This window comes from Apteryx rowi, unplaced genomic scaffold, assembly GCF_003343035.1.
Source record: "Apteryx rowi isolate R43461 unplaced genomic scaffold, aptRow1 scaffold_70, whole genome shotgun sequence".
NCBI classification, from domain to species: Eukaryota; Metazoa; Chordata; class Aves; order Apterygiformes; family Apterygidae; genus Apteryx; species Apteryx rowi.
Window position 1 is genome coordinate 205,642 of NW_020450983.1, and position 21,879 is coordinate 227,520.

General features: G+C 37.6%; 1 protein-coding gene and 1 long non-coding RNA gene across 26 annotated transcripts in view; one reads left to right on the plus strand and one right to left on the minus strand.

Moving 5' to 3' along the window:
- The window catches only part of COL4A4 (collagen type IV alpha 4 chain), a 72,159-nt gene that overhangs the window by 33,114 nt on the left and 17,166 nt on the right, over positions 1-21,879 (minus strand). Inside the window, exons 4-21 of the mRNA XM_026087006.1 lie at positions 19,215-19,349; positions 18,249-18,293; positions 16,390-16,506; positions 13,414-13,482; positions 13,112-13,147; positions 12,252-12,314; positions 11,718-11,753; positions 11,504-11,545; positions 10,677-10,757; positions 9,333-9,386; positions 8,044-8,103; positions 7,358-7,402; positions 6,246-6,299; positions 5,498-5,567; positions 3,098-3,202; positions 2,241-2,405; positions 1,584-1,676; positions 1,093-1,256 (exon numbers count right to left, since the gene is read on the minus strand). Coding sequence (XP_025942791.1) covers positions 1,093-1,256; positions 1,584-1,676; positions 2,241-2,405; positions 3,098-3,202; positions 5,498-5,567; positions 6,246-6,299; positions 7,358-7,402; positions 8,044-8,103; positions 9,333-9,386; positions 10,677-10,757; positions 11,504-11,545; positions 11,718-11,753; positions 12,252-12,314; positions 13,112-13,147; positions 13,414-13,482; positions 16,390-16,506; positions 18,249-18,293; positions 19,215-19,349 — 1,434 coding nt within the window. The remainder of the gene's footprint in view (positions 1-1,092; positions 1,257-1,583; positions 1,677-2,240; positions 2,406-3,097; positions 3,203-5,497; positions 5,568-6,245; positions 6,300-7,357; positions 7,403-8,043; positions 8,104-9,332; positions 9,387-10,676; positions 10,758-11,503; positions 11,546-11,717; positions 11,754-12,251; positions 12,315-13,111; positions 13,148-13,413; positions 13,483-16,389; positions 16,507-18,248; positions 18,294-19,214; positions 19,350-21,879) is intronic.
- Positions 1-21,879, plus strand: part of LOC112976110 — a 74,988-nt gene that overhangs the window by 32,404 nt on the left and 20,705 nt on the right. For 14 of the 25 annotated variants that reach the window (XR_003256900.1, XR_003256911.1, XR_003256909.1 and 11 more), the window contains 2 exons: positions 4,552-4,747; positions 11,954-12,093. This is a non-coding gene — a long non-coding RNA (uncharacterized LOC112976110). The other 11 variants (XR_003256903.1, XR_003256910.1, XR_003256906.1 and 8 more) reach the window with 11 other exon arrangements.

A 21,879-nucleotide genomic window follows, 5' to 3' on the forward strand; every position in this document is an offset into this window, starting at 1 on the left:
CCTTGTAAATGCATTTATGAAAAACTGCATGTCAGGTTTGATAAGACTGGAATGAACTGGTAGTAGGGAAAATGAAGACTGTATGCAGATGTGAAATGATTCTTATACTCAACCCCCCCCCTTTTTTTTTTTAACCAAAAGTTCATTCAGCTTCTATTCCTGAGAAACTTTGACCAAAATTATTATACTGCAAGGAAGCTATTCACACAAATTGAAAAGACTTTATTTTGATGGTTATAGTAATTTTTCCTTCTAAGGACTATTAAATCAAGGGCAAAATCCTGACTCCATTTCAGCTTTGTTGCTAATACATGTATCATAAAGAGACAAGCTGTTGCCTTTAGTGGCAGGTTCTCATGGAGAACAAACTTTGGCTGAGTAGTGACCAAAAATGGGAGATTATCCCTTCACTGTTCCATATTACTTTATAAACACAACTCAAAAAAAATAACACTGCCTTTCAGAATCTGTGGGAGTGAGAGACTCTGTATTCAGACTGCCTCATCAAAGAAATTAAGACTGTGGACACTGCTCTAAGTATTTCAAGTAATTTATAAAAAAGGGGAAAAAAAGAAAAGAAAATTGCTTGAAGTGTCTGACTAAAATGAAAAGTTCCTTCCCCCGCCACCCCCAGATGAATGTCAACATAAAATCTATCTTGACCTCCTGACATCATGCAATTCTTTGTCTTAATAACATTTTTCTGGAAATCCTTTCTTTTGAAATAACTGAAAAAAATCTTCAGTGAGGAAATTTGTGTGTCAACAACATTATCATGAAAAATGGTGGGTATTCAAAACTAAAAGTAAAAACAAGTTGAAACCAAAACAAAATGAACACACACCAGCCTTCCCAAGTCTCCCGACCACCCCACAGATACAGCATGGGATTCTGTCCTTCAGTATAAAACTCTGCCCCCTGCTGCAAGGAAAATCATAAACTATAAAACTGTGCAATAAGGAGAAGCAGATGCAACTTTCAGAGAGTTTTGAGAATAGTTTCTCCCACCCCTACTCACCCCCCCCCGAATATCTCCTGTATGAGTGATGAGTTGATGTTATTTATTTACTGAAGCTCATGAAAACTACTCACAGGGAGCCCTGGTGAGCCCATTGCACCAGATAAGCCTGGATTACCCTTTTCTCCATGTCTTCCAGGGTATCCCACTTGTCCTTTCTTTCCTTGAGTACCTGGAGGTCCTTGTATACCACGGGGACCAGGAGGACCAGGCCTACATGAGCAGAGGCCTTGATTTCCTGTATGAATGTTGCAAAATTATATTCAAASAGTTGCAAAATTAATAACACTGCCTTTTTCTGTATGTGTAGTGCTCAGACTATTTTATTTCATCATGGCCTTCAAAAAAGTGAAGCGTATCAGTATCCTTTTGCAGTGTTGAGAAACTGCTGTATCAGGATGACTCTGCTAACTTAGAAGCCACAATGACAACAAGCCATTTAACTCCCCCTTTTGATAGGCCTGATCCTGCAAGTTACCATAAACTTCTGTAGATTTAGACCTGAAGTGCTGATAGGTTTGGCAAAGCTCTCATATTTAAAATGTTGCTATCTAGGCATACTTACCCTTTTCTCCTTTTTCACCTTTCCTTCCTGGAAGGCCTGTCTGACCTTTTGCTCCAGGTTCTCCAGGGATCCCTCTGTCAGTACAAATTACACCTTTGAAGAAACAGAAATTGTACAGCTAATATAAGTCAGGCTTACTGTTTCCACAATTTAATGCACATGTTCTCTTCTCCCCTATTTTGGCATCTTCACATGAGAACTAGAGATCTAATGAAATGCTTTACAAGTCATTGCTTACAGATCATACTACGAAAGTCAGTCTGGCTTGAGTTCATGTTCACACAAGTGCTTTTTCTTTGCTACTGTTTCTTCCCTTTCCCACTGTCGAATTTTAGGGCTCTTGTTTCTTTACTAAGGGATGCTGATTTGGGCTTCTCTCCCATTTGTTCTGTTTTCAAATTCAGGTGCTGTATTTTTAAGGGACTTTTTTCATACGTGCTAGTCTGTGGGTCTAAATCACCCAGAAAACTATGAAAATCTTAACATGACATTGATGACAATTAATGGGAAAAACATGTTTTCTATATCACACATCTATATCAAAAGTGGTGGAGAAAGAAGAAAATTTCTGTTAGTGCTTTCTCACTGCACTCTTGAGTCTATTAATGTGCAAAATGATGTTCTCACAGTACAAGCTGCTGTTGCTGCTGAACCTACTGGGTAGTCCAGGTAAGCCTGGTCTTCCCGGTTGTCCTGGTAATCCTGGTGGTCCAGGAAATCCCGGTCTTCCTGGGATTGATTCACCTGTTTCAGGGAAACCAGGGTCACCTTGAAAACCTTGCAGTCCTGGTGCCCCACTTGTTCCTGGCAGGCCAGGCAGACCTGTAAAGAAAATAATGATATATGGCCCATATAGCATCATAATAAGGATTACTACAAGATAGCAAGGAGGAAATTATAGGCCATTCAGAAGAGCTTCTATAACAAAGGCTTAACTGGCCAAAATCCCCTGAAATGCATCTTTTTTTGTCTAGTTTTGACCTCTAAATTTTTATGTTCTCCAGAATTCCCAGGAAGAAAGAAAATCTTGCTTTGGACCTTCAAATACCTCTCCTCCCCCTCCYCATTATCTTTTTCTCCAGTCACCCTAGCCAATCTTTTTGTTCCTTACACATAGCAAAGTCCACACCTTTAATCATCCACATCACCCTCGTTTATACCGTTTGAGACAGAGAATAGAATTTCTGGGCACAGCACTCCAGATACAGGCATACCAGGGGTTTACAGTGGACAGAAGCGTTCTGTTTGTTCCTTTCCTAGTAATTCCTCATGTTCTGTTTGAGGCTTCTTCATTCTTTCTTGGCTACTACTAAGTGTTGAACTAACATTTTTATAGAACTGTCTGGAAAGTCCAAATCCTTACTGTTGCTGACCTGCATCAAACTAGAAGAGTTTTTTTTTTGTTTTTTTTTAAACTGACGTATCTCCTACTGGTATATTTCACATTTTAATGTGAATGTTCACATATACACATATACTGGTATAGTTCACATTTTAATCTCTACATCTCTTACCTGTTCCATCATCTCCCGGTCTTCCTAGTGGGCCTGCAGGGCCAGGTGGTCCAATTGACCCCATATCACCAATGGGACCTGGAAATCCAGGATCTCCCTGCAGACCTACACAGGATTTTAAAATATGTGAATTTAACATCTTATGCAATTGACAGCTTAGAACTAAATTAAACTGCAACTGAAATTATAATTCAGGAACTACACAAAAGTAAAATACAGTAACTTCTCTTTTGTCTTTATGAAACAGCTTTAAATGTGTAACAGCCTAATTTTAAGGTGGGAGGATTTGGTTGCTTATCTAAGGATTACTGCCCATTTCATGGACACAGTTTTAAATCTTTGTCACTCAGTAGAAGTAATATCTTTGTGCTACATATTTCAAAACACTTATGGAAGTGTTTGCCCAAATAAATACATGTAGCATTTCCATCAATGTGCATCTGATGTTACACACAGTTGAGAAGGCACTCAAGGAGGTCATTTCAGGATCATCCTAGTTCAAATGATCCAAATTTTAAAAAGTGTATTTTGAACATTGCAATAACAAATAAAAATGCTTTTGTAATTACTTAGTGATAAAAAAACCCTTGAACCAGATGTAAAAAGCTTGATTAAATTGGAAAAGGAAAATATTGATAATGATGATGCTCTCACAAAACCCTGCTAAAAAAACTGTTTTTCTGAAAAATGTAGGAATACCTCAATATCCATTCACACACCGTGCATGTGATTAACTTTAAATGCTACTTGAGATATTAAAATTAACTATGGGGTTAAGTCTTTTGCCGCCTGAGCTGAAAACACACTGAGGCCAATGGAAAACAAATTTAACTGATTAGGCATTGAGTCCCTGTCTAATGGGGAGGTTCTGCTAAACTGGGTTTCTTTTGTAAATAATTTGTGTGTTCAGGATCAGCATTTGCTGTACTAGAAATACACTGTATGGGAAGTTCTTTATAATCCTCTTACAACAGAGATTACCTAATCGTGAAATGCCAACACAAACACATTGCAGGCAGTGTGCTTCGCTGCTCCCTACTGCTTCCTGCTGTGAAATAAGAACTTCCACACAGCATTATCACCAATGAGGTGATAAGGATGTGGATAAGGGAGGTAGAATTTAAAATCCAGTCTGAGGCTGTGGTAGGAAGGCAAGGAGATTAAGAGGTATTCTGTTGGGTGCACTAGTTACAGATGTGCGGGGTAAAGATGATATGTAGTTGAGGGAGGAAGAGAAGGAAGTATGGCTCCCTCCTGCAAATGAGTATGAGATAGTGCCAACTGGTATTTATTGATGGTATCAACAGCTACAGTTGCAGCTGCCAGGGCTAGCCAGGCAAAGAATGTTTGGAAATGCCTAGTCTAAAGCATTAAAGTTATTAATTGTATTAATGAGTGAAAACACAATGCTAAGGTAGAACCAGTGTGTGTTGATGCATCCTTTTTTTTTGCAGAGAACCACAGAGCGCATCTGCCGTTTTATACACACATAGCAAATTTATTGCTTCTAGGAATCATAGGACCTCCTGTATGTGTGCAGGCTGCAAAACATGCATGCAGTTCRTTCAGCACTTCCTGAAAAACATTGGTTCTTCTGGATGTGTTGTACAATCATGGAACACATGCTCTGACTGTCCAGGAATTCTAGAGGTAAGGTTGAACAAAGCATCTCACACTATCACACACATACTCTAYGGCACAAGAAATTCTGGGTAAACCTAGTAATTTCCCTAAATCTGCCCAGATTAGATTTCTAAGGAGGATAAAAACAGCATATTTGGGGAAGAAAGGGGAAAATGATGGCTTATTAAACTCTGAAGCCTTTCATTTTCTTATGTTTGCAGCACTTAATGACACACTGAAATACAATGGTAATAGTTGGAACTCCTATTAACCCAAAAYAGCTTTTAAAAGCAGTGGAACTCCATAACAAAATCCTGTCTGAACCAGTGTCAGGGCTTTCCACAAACTTCTGAGCAACCAGGATTTCACCACTGCTATGCAATAGCAGGCTTAATTGAAGTCTAAAATCTGTGTGTTGTGGCAATTCTGAAAATAAGAATTCTAAAATACAATGGGAAGCCTGGCTTGCTTATTTGTAGACCATTACCTAGCATGGGCTTTTTTAAAATATGCTCAGATCCAATAACTAGAGACAGTCTGACAGATCTAGATGTGACTATATGCATAAAGATCTTTAAAGCAAACATTTAATCTGAAGTGTGTATGTCTAACATAGTTCAAGATCAGTGAGACTCAAATGAAATGCAGAAAGTGGCAATTAGGGACACAATGTTTTAGGATCCCTGGTGAATCCCTAGTGATCACTTTCAAACACCTTAGCGAAATAGGTCCTATACACTTTATACAGCACAAAGAGTAGTTAAAACTAGCTATAACCTTTTACAGGAAACAGTGGAGTCCCAACAGTTCCAGGAGGACCTGGGGGCCCTTTTTCTCCGGRATCCCCCTGTAAAAATCCAACAATAAAGTTTATGGATAGATACAAACATGCAATTTGCTATCACGTAACTGAAAATTTCAACAGTAGTGGGGGCACAAGAGTGGTTCTGCCTATACAATGTGTTATTCCTTCTCCACGTGTTGTCTCACATTTGTTAACGATGCCCCCAACTGAAGTAATATGCACATCAGGGTGAGTATTTATTAACAACACAACACTCAGGGTTTGATTCCAGTTTTGGGGGATAATGGACTGCAATGATCTTTCTGCTACCGAATGAGACATGCAATGTTTCCATCTAATTAGCATCTGAATGATCCTGCATTGTTATAAAGCTGACAATAGGTAAATGGCAGAAAAATGAACATCCATGGATATATTTTTTTTCCCCCCAACTATGACTACATAAACTCAGGATAACCATTGGCAAACGGGATTCACCAACTCCTGTGGTCAGCAATATGGCGTTCCCCCTCTAATCATATGCACTAAGCAAGAAAGTTTACTTCTATAGTTATTTACCACTACTGTACTGAGTAACTATGACTATCATGAAAATAGTAAATCTTAAAAGTAAATATGAATATAGATAAGGCAATGACCTAATAGGCAGGTATATTTGGGAGGAACCATTAACATTTATATAGATGTATGTGTATATGTGTGTGTTTTTGCTCTTTTTACCTTTATGCCTGGATAGCCAACTTGTCCGGGAAAACCAAAAACTCCTGGTTCTCCCTGGAAAAGATTACATAAATATCTTTGGGTAAATCTCTTAATACATTAATATAATTAATGTTGAACAAAAATCAATATGCCAGTCATACTGGCATCTTATAGTAACATTCACAGTTTGTTTCAGAGAAATTAACTGAATTTGTACAACAGATAGCATGTTTCATAGAATCTCTTCGGTTAAAAAAAAAAAAAAAAAAAGCACATCTTTTTATCTATCACCACGTTATTTTAGAGAGTGGTCAGTGGATCCAGTGCAGCTGGAGCACAGAACTAGCTGGAATACATACTAACAGACTCTGATAGACTGCTTCTGTTTAATATAGCTGAAATTGGCTCGCTGCCTGCTGAATGACCCTCTTAAACTATTACTGCATGGAAAGCAGCTGCATATCAGCTCCTCCTGTCCTTTTACGATCTATTAATATATTCATTTATCCAGTGTTCAAACTCTTTGAGCTGATGGTGGTAAAAAACAGAGTAAAAAGTAATTTTGCAAATAATACAGTCACCTGGAGAATAATTCCAGAAGCAAGTATCTGTACATTAATGTGATTTATGAATACTGTGACCATTACATTAACTAGATTTGGAAATAAATTGGGAAGAAGAGACAGGAAAAAAAGCAAGACATACTTATATCTGCTATGCTTTAATCTAGTAAGATGTTGTAAGTTCATAACTAACATTTCACAGACTTAACAGCAAAACTAGAAGTTCATGAGTCAGAAAGGCAAACAAAACATATACATAAGATAAAGTGATAAAACTTGCCATGCTATGTAACTTTTCTGTCATGCTATCTGCATGTCCCACTGGCTATCCCTCTTGCTCACAACCTTGGATCCCATTGCCAGTTTCAGCCCAATTTCAGAGAGGGYAGCAGAGGTCCCAAGACAAGGAGTTCATACAACTTTAGTTGCTACAGGTAGCAGAGGAGAAATGAGGGAATGCAGTATGAGCTACCAAGTATCAAGGAATTCCAAATCTGCCCAAATCCATAGGAAATCAGACCTCACTGATCCCACTGCTCAGGTTGCTGCTTGGACTTTCTTTCTTACCTTTATTCCAGGAAAACCTGCAGGTCCATAAGAACCAGGATTACCCTGATAAAAGTAAGCAGATGATCGAAAACTAAAACAGTGAAAGGCTATTCAAAATGGCATGTATTCAGAATCGCTGAACACTTAATTTTCCTTAGATAATTATTACTTGGCATAATATTTCCCAATAGCTAGCACTTGCAACTATTTTGCAAATACTTTATATGAGAGATGGGCATGAGTTTGAACTATAGTCAAGAAGTCTTCACTTAAATTTGTATTATATTGTACCAAGCATAATAACAGATATATTTCTCCATGTGAGCACTGTTATGAAAATCAAGTGGAAGCTGCTGCAAACACTTGCCACCAGTGTGTACCAAACACATTAAAATTAGTGTGTTAGTACTGTGCTACAGCACAGTAGCTTTGTGCAATACTAAATATTTGTCGGATAAGCCCCCAGATTTGTTGTCTTTCCAAGGACAGAAAATACCTATGAGTTTATGTTTAAATCTTGCCCTGGGAGTCACCCTGTCCTAGACATATGTAAATACTCTATATAGAAAGTAAGACAGATTTGTTAAAAAAAAAAAAAAAAAAAACTTAAAATCTTTTGAAATGCATACTTAAACTAACTGCCAAATATTTGCTAAAATAATTATAATGACTTTGTGAAATAATTTATTCTGCAGCTTTCTTACCCGCACTCCAGGGAATCCAGGAATACCTTTTTCACCCTTTTCTCCTCTCCCAGATACACCCTGGAGCATTCAAAACACTTTGTTTAAACAAACTGCTTGGTGAAGTGCTGTCATAAACTTTATTTTATGTGCATGTTTATTAGGTTATGTATATATTAGGTTAATGGAACTTGTTTCACTTCCTAGGTCAATCACTGGGGTTTATTTCATACAGCACTGCTTCAATTATTCAGTTATAGCTTTAGTTATTCAAGGAGCATAAACCTGCTAGATCTCTTCTCCTAGCTTAATGGGTCTTCAGCAGTTTGGGTTTTTTTAAGTTCTGAGTTTGTGACCTTTGGGGCCACATCAGGCACTTTCTCAGTTACTGGCTGCAACTAATGAGCATACTGTTATCTACATGGACAGCCAGTACCCCTCTTTTTCAAAGTAAAACTTAAATGAAAGGTTTGTCGCCTTTCCCAGGGCTGAGTAACAGTGGTCCATTAATTTACAAAGGAAAATGACTTCTTGAAGAAGTGCTAGACTTAGAAATGTGATGTTCAGGCTTCTTGCTTCTTCTCTTCTGCCTACAAAGTTAAATAAGTGTTTAACATAGATTAACTAGCCTTGTTCTTTTGTGCCCAATTATCTTCTGTTTCTCTGAGATCTGGTAGTTTCCTGTCTGTGGATTCCTCCCCCCCCAAATTTATCAGAACTGAAGACTCCAAAATCATCTCTGTGGCTGCTTCTACTCAGCATCAAAGATCTCCTTCCTGGCAGACCAACTTTTAAATGAATTATGCTGAGAGAAGAAAAGAAAGGCCAGATGAGACAGCAAATAGCATCTCTCTCTCTCCAAACAGGTTTTGCCTCTGCTACTCTTGAGGATACCCAGAATCCATGAAGTTAAAAGTCTCTCCCTAACATACTTATGTACCCTAATATGACCCATTAAGATCCCATAAAATTTAAATTTATCTTCTCTATTTCTCTTCTTGAGAAAGAATAATCTGTGCTTTTATTTTCTTCACTATCCTAGTCACTTATGTGTCAATGACCCAACTGGAAACAACACTGACCTTTCACTACCAGGCAACATTTGATAGGCAGGTATCAAATAGGACAGAATTTTTCCAAAGGGTTTTGAAACATTTTTGCTTTCACATTGATTTAGGTGGTGATTAAATTTCATAACACAAGTGCTATTATTTCTTACATCACCTTGTGCTTTAAAAGATTAACTTAATAACCATAGAAGTTAACAGAACTTTGCCAGCACCATGTAAAAAAAAAATCACATTACTTACTTTGGGTCCACGTGGTCCTCTGTATCCTGTCATCCCAGGAAGTCCTTTTTGGCCCTAAGAATACAGGGAAAGCTTCTAAGTGTATTTTAATATGCACGACATGCCTATGCGTCATTTAACTTTTTAAAGTCCTGTTCTGAATTACAGCTATTAAAATGGTACTTTCTTAAGCACTGGGCCTGTTCCTGTAGGTGTACCAGGCATAGGAAAATAGGAAAAATAAATATGTATTGATTTTTATTTCTGTTAACACTGCCAACCAGCACAGCCACTCTGCAGTGAGAAATATATCTTTCACATCCAGAAATGTGCTAACTGGGGCTTTGTTCCTACAAACACACATGACAGTAGTTCTGTTCTGTTTGTTGCTCTATCTAGTTTGATGCAAGTATTCACTGCATCTCAGCTTGTGCAGTTCAGCCCCAGTCTGAATGAGATGCATGGCTGGCATGTCACATTCAGCAGTAACAGAAGGAGTACATATAGGTTCTTGTGGTCCTTCACCTCGCCCCCACAGGTCCACAGCTGTACATAAGAACCATGTGCATGATCAAAAGCTAAGATCCAACGTGTGAAATTCTTAGCTCCCTGACTTGAGGCTGAAGGGCTGGCCATGCAGGATTCATCTTCTCATTTGTGTGTGTGAGCAAATCAGACTTGAGAACTACAGAGACTCCAATATAGGGCTCCATAAGGTAATTTTGGTATCTTCTGTTCTTCTTTAACAAGTATTCCAATGTTTTAGGGCATACAATGAAGAATGATCCAGGACTTAAAAACAGGGGTGTTAGTTTGAATCTATTTTGACCCATGAAGTCCTGTAATCGTGGCTACAGTAGGCATGTCATTGAAGAAGTACAGTAAATAACAGGATTTTGCATTAAAAATACACAACAGAATCACACTTATTTTTCATTTTAGAGGAGCAGGCTAGAAAGGTTAGAGCAGATAGTTCAAAATGTTACACTGAAAAAAATTCAAATAGAACAAATGCCAAAGATCTAAAAAACAGTGTTAGAACTATGAGAAAAGCCACAAGAGATTCAATACCAGAGTAATCAGCTTCATGTGAGATGCCTGAAACATTATGATTTGCTAATGATAAAAAGTGAAGAAAACCAAAGCAAGGGCAGTATCTCCTTACTGTGTTGAAACAGGCATCTCTCAGGTAATGAGCTACATCTCTCCTGAACGCCTGTGGGAAGGGTGCTGAACAGGATTTCTACTGAAGTTGATGGCTTATTACAGAAAGATATGTCCTGTTTATGCCATCCTTGCAAAAATTACATCACAGGATTGTACTTGACAAGTTGAGCACAGTTAAATGCAAATAGAGATTAACACCTTTTCTCCTTTGAACAGCTGAGCTCCAGGAGGTCCAATTAACAGTGGTGACCCTGGTGGCCCAGGAAGTCCAACATCACCCTGCAGAAGCCAGAGGAATGGCAGAAAGAAATCGTCTGTTCAGTGTAGCAGTTCAGTGAGACTTAGCACGTATCCCTATTGTACTGCAGAACAATGTATTTCTTTACTCACTGAACATGTGCTGACACCTGTAGATAAATCAGGGTTTATATGGAGGTCTGTAAACCTCTCTACATTCTTCAGCATGACCAAAAATCTTAATCCCCTTCTATTCCTCCCCTTCATTAAAAATAACATTACAGTTAAGGAAACAAATGAGAGCTCTGAAGTCATGGCTCCTGCTCTGAGTCTGCTATGGAGACAGTTACATGATTGTCAAATCTCTTTGCTTTCCATACAATTTCTCATGTTCCAGCCTGAAGCCTTTGAGCACATGGCTTCATGAATGTAAAGATGAGACCTGCTATGGAAAGTTATGCATGTTAGAAACCTATATGGATTGGATTGGACCAATTCATGAAAGAAAAATCAAATATTCTACTTTGGTGATGAAGTCCTGAATATGCTAATAGGTGGAGACTGGGAGAGGAAATATTACTATGTGCTTGTCCTGTTCTTACAGGATCACTGCAAGGTCAGAAAGTCCAAAGCCACACAYGGAACCCACACACCTGTGTATGTCCGAACCAACAAAAACTTGAGCATGCATTTCTGTTTGAGGRATCTTCAATAAATGGAACTTACTTTCTTAGGATGTGCTTCTAATTCTAAAGCAAGGACAGCTTTAATAATATTTGTTTTCTTACCGGCTCCCCTTTTTGTCCATCCACTCCAATGCCTGGATTTCCCTAGTTGACAAAAAATGTATGCAGTTTGAAGGTAATCAGAAAATGCTGATATTAGAATTTAATTAAGAAATTTCTTTGAGAAAAACTGATAACAGCCATAAGAGACATTTCAGATATCTGTATAAATTAATGCATTATCTCACTAACAACTTCAGGAAAAATAGTTGCCTACCTGTTCACCTGGCAAACCTGGGAAACCTGGAACACCCTTTAAAAGAAAGTGAAGAAAAGTTAGTATGTCTCACATAAAGAGACAGCTTTGCTTTGAAAATTACACCTACTTGATGGCATCACACAGGGTCAGAATCTCCTCTTGGCGTGTACCCCTCCCAAACTGCAATTTACCTCACCTGGTTGCTGCTTTCAGAAGGGCTGAACTCTGCTCCCCCCTTTCCTGTCTCCCACAAGGTGGCCTTGGGGAAAGGGAATAATGGAGAGAGCCCTACCAGCATTCCTCTATGACCACAGACTGCTAGGATCAAACACATTCACACAGGCATGGGAAGAAACAACGTATGCTCCAATTCCCATACTTCCAAACTCACAAGGTAAGGCAAAACCCCTCTTTTTATCATCTGCCTCAGAAATGATGTCTAGGCTTGAATTCACACTGCCTTAATTGACATTAAGGCAAGCTCTAAAAGCAGTAGACCAGAATTCATGCATATCCTGAAAATACAAGGCTATATAACCATGGTGATCTTACAGGCAAGCCTGGTTGGCCTGGGTATCCATGTGGGCCTGTTGTACCTCTTGATCCTCTAGGTCCCTGAAAAAGATGGCAAAAGGCTTGTTTGTGAAAATACCAATAGGTTATCCTTTTCTTCACAAAGACTGTCCCTCTAAAATGCCTGCATCACTTGGACTCAGTCTACTGGCCACTGACTGCATTCCACCCACGTATCCTTGGCCTGAAGTTTATACCACGCCTGAAACCTAATTGTCACTAGAGCAGCTCTGCAGTAGTTTCTGGATGATACTGTACACATACAGATACTGGGCAATGCACAATTATATAGTATCAATGGATTGAAAGAATACCTTGTTAGCAACTGTGCTAGAGTGTGGGGACTTGATACAGCTCATCAATGAATACTTTTCTGAAGGGCCTCAAAAGAGGATCCCAGAGCCATAAGAGTGTGAGTCCATAAGAGCTCAGCAAACACATTAAATCCTCTTTCCTCCCTCTGACATACTTTTATGGCCAAAATGTGGTAGCATGCTACATGTTCTTGGAAGACCCAAAAGATACTTTTGAAGAAGGTGTCACAGCTCTTCACGTCTTGAATTTCATAAATTAGATATCTGGCAAAATGTGAGTATATCAGGGGTAACAGCTGCTCAATACACTGCCAGTGCTTGGGCCCAAACCACAATGCAGTATGGGGCAAAATCCATTTCTGCTCCTTTGAGCAAGCATGAACTGGCCATGGGGGCAATCTATAGGAACTGAATTTTTGTTAGACTCTATTCTGGAATTTTGCTATTAAAAAAAGGCAGGGAGAAACCCCAATATTGCTTTATTATATCCAAAAAGCATGTATAGAACCTGCTGATTGTACTTACTGGCATGCCGGGAGGTCCAGGATCACCTCTGTCTCCCTRTAATGACAGTCATTTAGCAAATAGAGTATCACAAGCTTTGACTTTTAATTGTTGTGGGAATTTTCTAGCTTTATAGCTTTTAAGGTCTCAAGCTATCTGTTCTAGTTGTATATTTGCATTTAATTTTGTTTACAGCAAGCTTTATTAAACAGTTAGGATTTTTGAGAACTAAATGTGCCATACATATTTTTCTTTAAGATATATACATACGCACACATATATATACATATATATATGTATATTTGGTGTAACCATATACTCACTGGAGGTCCTTTTCCAAAATGGGAAACATATATTGAATTTCCTTTTTCTCCTTTTTGCCCTGGATACCCCTTTAAAGTAAAAGAAGTCTTGTAAAACATCATGCTTCACTTTCTGATACCATAGATTCATTGATAATTCCCTCAGCTGTGTTTTTCTGGTGCCCATACGTCACTAGGTAATCCATAAGAATCACTATCACTGCATTAGCATTTTGCAGTTATTTTGTCTAATAAGACCCTTAAATGTAAAATTACCTTCTTACTGGTGAGCAAAACAGCTCCTCACAGCTTTTGGACTCCTGCTGTTAGGGCCTCGTTAGCTCTTGCATGCRTCAATATTCTAGAGTCTTTCCAAACCTTGCCTTTCTATCAATATTGCTGTCTTTTATTTCACTGGGTCAGTGGCTTTATGTATTATGCACTCTGCTTCTCCAAAAGTTCATGCCATGATTTAGAAGAAGCTACAGTGATTCTGCATACAGTTAAAAAGCTGAAAGCATGGACTGCTTTACATGCATAATACTCAACATTTCCAGACACTAGTAAATACATTTTACAGTTTACACAAAAAGTAAATCCAATGCCTAAAGGCCCTGTTTTTCATAAAATTAAGTTCTCATGCTACTTGTAGTGGAATCTTCACATAACTTAGCCTATCCTAACACCCTCAAAACCTCAGTCTGACTTAGCAGGAATGATGATTGCTTTTGCAAAATTTTATTTTAATACTTAATTCACTATTATGAGCATAATACATATATATTTAAAGAACAGATATATAAAGGCATTACTTCTGAAGTTTTCTCACAAGAAATCCAAGTGTACTGGGTATAATTAGTTGGAGTCTTGAAACCAATTAGCTATTGGCTTCAATAAACTGGGTACTGTTATTCACAGAATTTAACCACTTTAAAACTGTATTGGTTTCCTGATATCTATGGTGGCTGTTTAAATCCTGAATCAGAATAAAATAGGTAAAGTCCTTACCCCTGGAATGCTACAATAAAGAGTAGAGAGTTACAGCTGCCTGCAGCTGCATATATCTACAGTAGACTGGATACAGATTACAGGTCAAACAACAGCTGCTTAGGAACACATTAAACACATGAAAAGCTATATTTGTCTTTGCATAATTTAACTCATGTTTCTAAACACATTTTACATCTCATCTCTTACATAATAAAACCTCTTTATTAGATTCAGTTTGTTACCTTCTACATGACTTAAGTAAGGGCTTACAAATAGAAACCCTGTTCTTTTCCAAGTTATTGGTGAGATAAATGTACAGATCCTAAAAGATAACAGAAGTAAAGCTGACAAATGCATATGCAGTGTTACATAAAATTATAAGAGACAATGTTATAAGTAGGAAATAAAATACGTTAGCTGTAATATAGAGTCAAGCTGGTACTTGATGCAACAAATTGATTTAAAAACAGGCAATTTGCAYAGAGAGGCTGGAATGACATTCTTGTACACAAGTAAATATGGTTACTATGTCTTGCTTTTCTGGGTAGCCAAATTAATTTGCATCGGAATTTTAGTGTGGATATCCAAGGTTACATGCCTATTGTGTCTCCATTCCCTTTTAAGTTGCAAATACTTTTCTAGGCCTGCCAAAGAGCATGCTCCTGGAATTGGAGGATTTATGCTATAATTTGTCCAGTGTCTCATTTTCCTTTTATGTCCCTTGGCTGCTGCAATTACAGGCAAATTTCATTTTGAAAGCCACAATAAGTGAGAAGAAGTGAGCAGAAGCCATTTTACCATTTTGGAGGGTAATGAGTTACCTTTTGAGAGGTGTAACACATCAGGTATTATCAAGTTTTTATCAGGTTGTGAGTTTCATAGCATCTATTATAGGTCCAAGACTGGAAATACATGGGTTTTTATTTACTGTATTTTAGTAATGTCTTCTCACTATCTCACCCTTCGCACAGTTTTTGATCGCCTGTGGCTGAATCAGCATGTTATTTAGCTCTCAGTAAACACATTTGACTTTCATTTAAACTGCAGTTGTTTTTTTGTTTTATTTAGAAAATTTTAGAGAAGCTCCTAAACCAACTAATGAGCTATTAATCATTCACAACTAAAACCTGTTTCCGCAAAAAGTCAAAGACTAGGGACTAGATATGTTCAGAACAATTTCTTTAGAGCTATAGCAATTTATATCATTTACTGATATGACTTTGTGTTTTTATCTTCATTAGTAGGCATTGCTAGCCTAAATATTTAAACAATGTTAAAATGCTTCCCATTTTAACAGGAAAAGTGAACAATATTAAAGTGCTCATTTTAAACATTTTAACTAAAAAGATGTCTATGTGCATGGATAAACACCCAGGCAAGACTGGGTGTGCACACAGCAGTCATGAGTAGATATGCATAACTAGCAGCACATGGCCACTTACAGTTGTAAGACCGTAAKTTTGGAGGAGATCTGTTGATATACTTGTGTGATCTGAAAATCTTCAATTGCTACAGAATTTAGACTTGCTGAAACTTTCACTGACTGCTGAGTCCTCTCAGATATATCCCTACTATTAAGGCTTTCAAGATTTTTCAAATAGTGACAAAAGGTACAACGGTTTCAAGCTACTCCTTCTCAATTATACTTCCTTAAAATGGCGTTGGCTTTGGTATGGTTATGTGTTAGGGAAACAAAGCAGAATTTAACTCTCAAGTTAGACAAATATACTTTAAGGATAAAAGAACTTATTTCACATTCAAGTTTAGACTTAATCTGGCAAGCTACCAAGTGTCCTTTATTCCCATTAGCCTTAGCAAGAATGGAAGGTGTCTGGAACTTCATGGTGCAGTACAGAAAAAAATCCTAACACAGCAGATGAACCCAAGGACCCACAGCCATAAAACTAGTGCCATAGTCTAAAACTCCTTTCATTTTAAGACCTATTATCTTGGAGGGGAAATGCAGATATATGTTACCAATAGACAATAAAAAATCTTGTAACATACATAAGGACCTCTTGGTCCAATGTATCCATTTTCKCCTGGGAATCCTGGATCTCCTCTTGAGCCATTGCAGCCATCCAAACCACGCTTGCCCGTGGGTCCTTCACTTCCTGGTAATCCCTGACAGACAGTTTAATATTTATTACAGATACACCATGATAGATAAGGAACTACTTTTTTACTGAACAGAATAGTTCAGAGACAAATATGCCAGAACTGGAACAGAGGACATCTCACAATGGTCCCAGCTTCATACTTTTTAGATTAGAAATGTTTTCTGTTGTGATCAATAGAAATTTTGTGTGTGTGTGTAACAGGCAAAGAATCTGGACTCTAAGTTTTTTATATCTTTTTCTTTGATGCCTCACAAATATGACAGGGAGAGCACAGGACAGAAAGACCAGAATCTGCTCTTACTTGAGTCAATAAATAACGTGTTATTTTCTAAAGGAAAGCAGACTCTGGCCCTCAAACTGTAATCTTTCTTGTGGCTGTAAGGAAAAGCTACCCTGCCTAGGAACACATAGTATAGCTTTATTATTTCTGAAAGACACACACAGAGGTCATCTCAAGCAGCCCCATATTTTTTAACTGATTAGGATAAAAAAAATGAAAAACAGGACAGAGCTTGAATCAAGCATACAGTAACTGCAGAGCAATATAACTGTACATTCCAGAACTGAGGAACTGATTTTTCAACCTAGCATGAATTAACCAATATCCAGACTGGCTTCAGTTGTACTGCAAATGAGACACTAAACAACAGAAGCAGTGAGGAAAATTCCCTTGGAATGATCTTTCCATGTGAGAAAAATTACTTTCACAAAATTTWAAATTTTTGTAAGGAAAAAATAATTTTGCCCCAAATAATTTTTTTTTGTTTTGTTCTGAAAAATCATCAGGAAAGTATCCTGGCCATTTGCCTGAAATGCTCTTGTTGATGTTACTTTTTTCCTGTCTTTAAGACTCTTTAGCCCAAATTGTGGAAACTTAATTAAAATTTTTCCTGAAAAGGATACCTATTTCTTGGGAGCTCTTCTTTCTTGTGCTAAATCTTGGCCTTGTGACCTGCCCGTTACACAGGCATTCTGGCAGTACTCCCATTGTTAAGTACGGACAGCTGACAAGCAGATGCTAAGGCACTCATTCAGTTTCTGGTTCTCTGTTTTCACATTCAAAATTCAACATTTTTACTTTGTTTGAGCTGCATGAAACCAATAACAGCATAGGAATTCAGTTRCAATAAACAGCATTTTTCAAAATACTGGATCTAACAGATATTGTCTTTCTTCTACCACACCCATTTCCACACTGAAAACCACAGTCACAAAAATGCATAATCACATGCACATAAAGATATACCTAAGACCCACTTTACTTCCTCAGTCCCTATTCAGGTAAAACTCACTGGACTCAGTGGTTGCTTTTTTTCCTGCAAAAGGACTTCAAGCAAAAATCAAAAAGTTTGAACAAAAAAGGATACATAACTTGAGATACTTTTGGAATTAAGAATGCAGAAAGCAGCCTGCAGCCTGCTACAGAGCCTGAGAAAATAAACTCATTGTTTTTAATCCTAGCTCTGACACTTGCGTGCTCTGTGGACTTAGGCCAGTCTCTGCCTTCACTACCCCCCCTCCATGAAAATGATTTACTTTATTGGGATTTTGCGGAGTTTATTATTATTAATAAACATAGTTGTTAACACTGTATTTTACAGTTTTGCAAAATATGTAATTCCGTAGGTGACACAGTGATAATGGGTATAAAACCAACCAATTTATTGAGTATGTTATTCTATTAGAGAACTTGCTATGACTTTATAGACTATAATTCTTATAAAGCAATATTTACTCAATACATACAGGAACACCATCTAAACCAGGAAATCCCGGGACTCCTGTTGGGCCCTAAAAAATAGGTGACATGGAAAAACAAAGCTGTTGAGGTCATTAAACCTTAAAAAGAATGAAAAACAAGAATATGTGATACTATATAGTGAGAAACAAGAAACAGTCTTGTTTGAAATGTGAATCAAACTCATGATTGTAATCAAAAATAAATATCTGATGAAAGGTACACAGGCTTAGCATGAGACTAGCCAATAGTTACACATATACAGATGATCCTGGACAAATGTCAAATTTGCATACTTAAATTCATTCTTGAAAGACTGTAAAACTACACATAAGAGGAAGTTTGCTATAACTTATAAAATAATTGTGTATGTCATTTCACAACTCTGCTCCTGTTCTGGTAATACCAGCAGCACACTTTCTATCGACTACAGCAGCAGGGCTTACATTTCATGAATGCTAGGCACTGACCTTTGTGATTTGAATTACCCACCGAGATCAGTGGAATTAGATCATTAAACTAATATAAAGCACAAAGAGCCAAGCACAGGGATTGTACAACTATGAAAGATAAGGACCTGAAGCGCTATTTATACTCCCATCACAGAATAAGTGGCAATAATGTTTTGCTTAGTGTACAACACTGTTTTAAAAGCACCATACTCCTCCCCCAAGCTCCACATTCCTTCCACAGCCCTCGCTGAGGTTAATAAGGATGGTATGGTATATGCCAATCAGAGACTGGATCTCTTTCATTTTATTTGTTCTTCTGACAATTCTAATGTAGCACTCCACAGCAAACATCCCCCCCATACATTTTTTCAAAGAAAATTGTAATTGATTTCAGTAACAATTTTACGTGAGCAAGAGCAGGGTTTGGCAAATGTTTTTTGATCATTCAGGTTCTGTTTCACTTAGCAACCTTTACCATTACATATGGCATAYACCCAAAGAACTCTCTGTGGTGTTTCCTACCTTATCACCTTTTTCTCCAGCTGGCCCAGGTTGCCCAGTCTCACCTCTCCAACCTTTTTCACCTGGCAGACCAGCTGGTCCTGTAGATCCCAAGGATCCAATTGGACCTTGAGCTCCCAGCTCACCAGGCTGACCCTGAAAAGATCCAAAGAAGTAAGTGAATAATACTATAAATCTCAGAGCAGGCAGCATTTTGGAGATGACTCTATGGATAACACAAGGCTTATGATGCACACATACTCATGAGTCAAAGCAGCTTGCTGCACAGACTGCAGACCTGTTCCATGCATTAGATGCTACAGGAACACAACTTCCAATTTAAAAACTTCCTCAGGATGGTAACTTCTTTTCATCTTCATTGGGTCTCCAACACCACCTCTGAGATACCTGTGAGAACTGCAGGTCCTCCTGGCTCTCCCAGTGTAAGTAGCACCTTCTGCAAGCCTAGGACTCCACTGAGCATTACATTTTTGCCACCAGAGAAGTGATGCTTCATTTTAGGCAAAAGGACTTTGTAGACATTAGAACAAATTGAGAAAGTTCACTCTTTCTTTCAAATCATACTGTATGTTCACTACCTTAAGTTTTTTTTAGCTCAAACATCTACYATCTCTCTCAGATCTTAATGCCTCATTTTAAAAGTTGCAAAGTTTCCAACAGGAAAAAAAAAGATAATTATTAGCAAACATATTCATGAAAAGTATCAGTTCTAACAGATTGTATTAACTGTATTAAAAAGGAGGTGCAGAATATCATTTATCTGTGCATAGCTCTAAAGTGAGTATCTGTACCTACAGCACCATACCAACCATTTCTATCTATTTTTACTAATTTTTCCAAGGTAATACATATTCTCCAGAAGAAAAAAAGCTTCCCAAGCCAAAGAGCAGCTGGATTTTTCAGTCTATAGGAGTGGTAGGAGATTGTTTTGGTGTTGTTGCAGTTTTTGTTCTGTGCAGCTAAGCAACTATTAAATCATAAATTCAAAGTGCAGAAGAAAATAAGCTTTCTAATCAAACAAGCTTGAAATGTGAAATGTCTACACTTTTAACCCTGCAAATCCTCTGCATTTACAGGTCTTTATTTCTCATCTTTAACATTCTGTATATTTGTTTTGCCCTAACTTGTTTAGTCTTCTAGCTGAAGAGTGTTTTGCTTTCTTTTTCAGAATTAACCTATCAATTATACCACATTATTAAAAGAAAGAGCAAAATTGAGCCCTGTGCTTTCCAGAGAAAAGTACAGGGCTCTAAGACCACTCAGGGCAGTACAGAATTTTTCAGTACAATCTCCATTCAGAGAAATGATGGATCATACATTAATTTCTATGAATGGGTTGAAGAAAAACAAATGTCAGAAATCAAAGGTGTTTGTAGACAGGTATGTTAGCTTCAGGAGTCAAATTACGTTGAAGCAGTAAACTGCATTATACTCAGAGTAAACATTTTAACAGACTGAATCCATCTGAACAAAGTCTAGTTGTAAATTCCAAGAAGAGTGCTAACCTTTTTTTATTTATTCTCTATTTTTCTTCTAAAATATGATTAAAAAGAATATTACTTGATATTTTGGGCATGAAGTGAAGAAAAGTATGGGATGCATCATTCAAACAAATTAGCAAAGAAATAGAGTAATGAGAATGTAATTGACTTCAAACTATTTGCTTGGTACAGCAACATACTGTTGGCCTAGGCAGTACAGGAGATAGGACTGGATCACTACTGGCCCTGAAGCTATGAGAAGTTTAGTCCACAGACTAGGAAAAGAAGTCCTACCCTTACAAATAACGATAGAGGAATTCTTCGGAAAAAAATCCTTGTGTAACTCATGTTCTAGTTGTCTTTTCTGTCTCTCCTCACTTAAGCCTTGATCCTGCCGCCAGTAATGTCACTGGCAAAAATTCCAAGGCAGAATCAGCAAGTTGTCTTCAGCAACAGTTACAATTTTCTTGATACTCTAATTTGAACAGTGTAAAATATTATGCAAATTCAGGGCTAGTGGCAGTAGATTCTGCTGATCCTGAATCCTTTTAACAATGAATGGACAGTTAGGGTTCTGGGGGGTGTTATTCAATTTGAATGTTTGCTTGCATAAACAATTGCAGCCTGTCTGTTGGCATTTCAGCAGGGCCTGGCACATCCTCTGTTGTAAAACTGAATTTATTCATTTAAGAACTCCTAATGCAGCTAGTAAACCTTTTAAATACTTGATAAAAAAGACTAAACAGCCATTTTCATCAAAGCATTATTCTGAGTATAAGAAAAACAAAATGAATGAGACTAATAACATAGTAAAATACAACTGTTTCAACCATTCTTTCTAGTGGGAGAAGTACTGTTTTTTATTATACTGAATTAGCTGTTACTACACAAAACATAGTACTCATCAACAGGAAAAAAAGGCATTAGCTATTTTTCACTAATGCTCTAATGCTCTCAGTGTTAACAATGCATTTTGTTGACAAGAAGCTTCTGGAACAACTTAAATATTTTTAATTCATAATGTACATGCTCTGCTTTCATGAGTTGAAAGAGAAAAATTTCAAATCATGTTATATTCTTTAGACAGTTGAAGACACGATTTTGACAGTACTCTGAGAAAACCTCAGACACTGCATGAATTCTAATTATCCATCACAATTAATCAATAAACACCTCCAGGACAA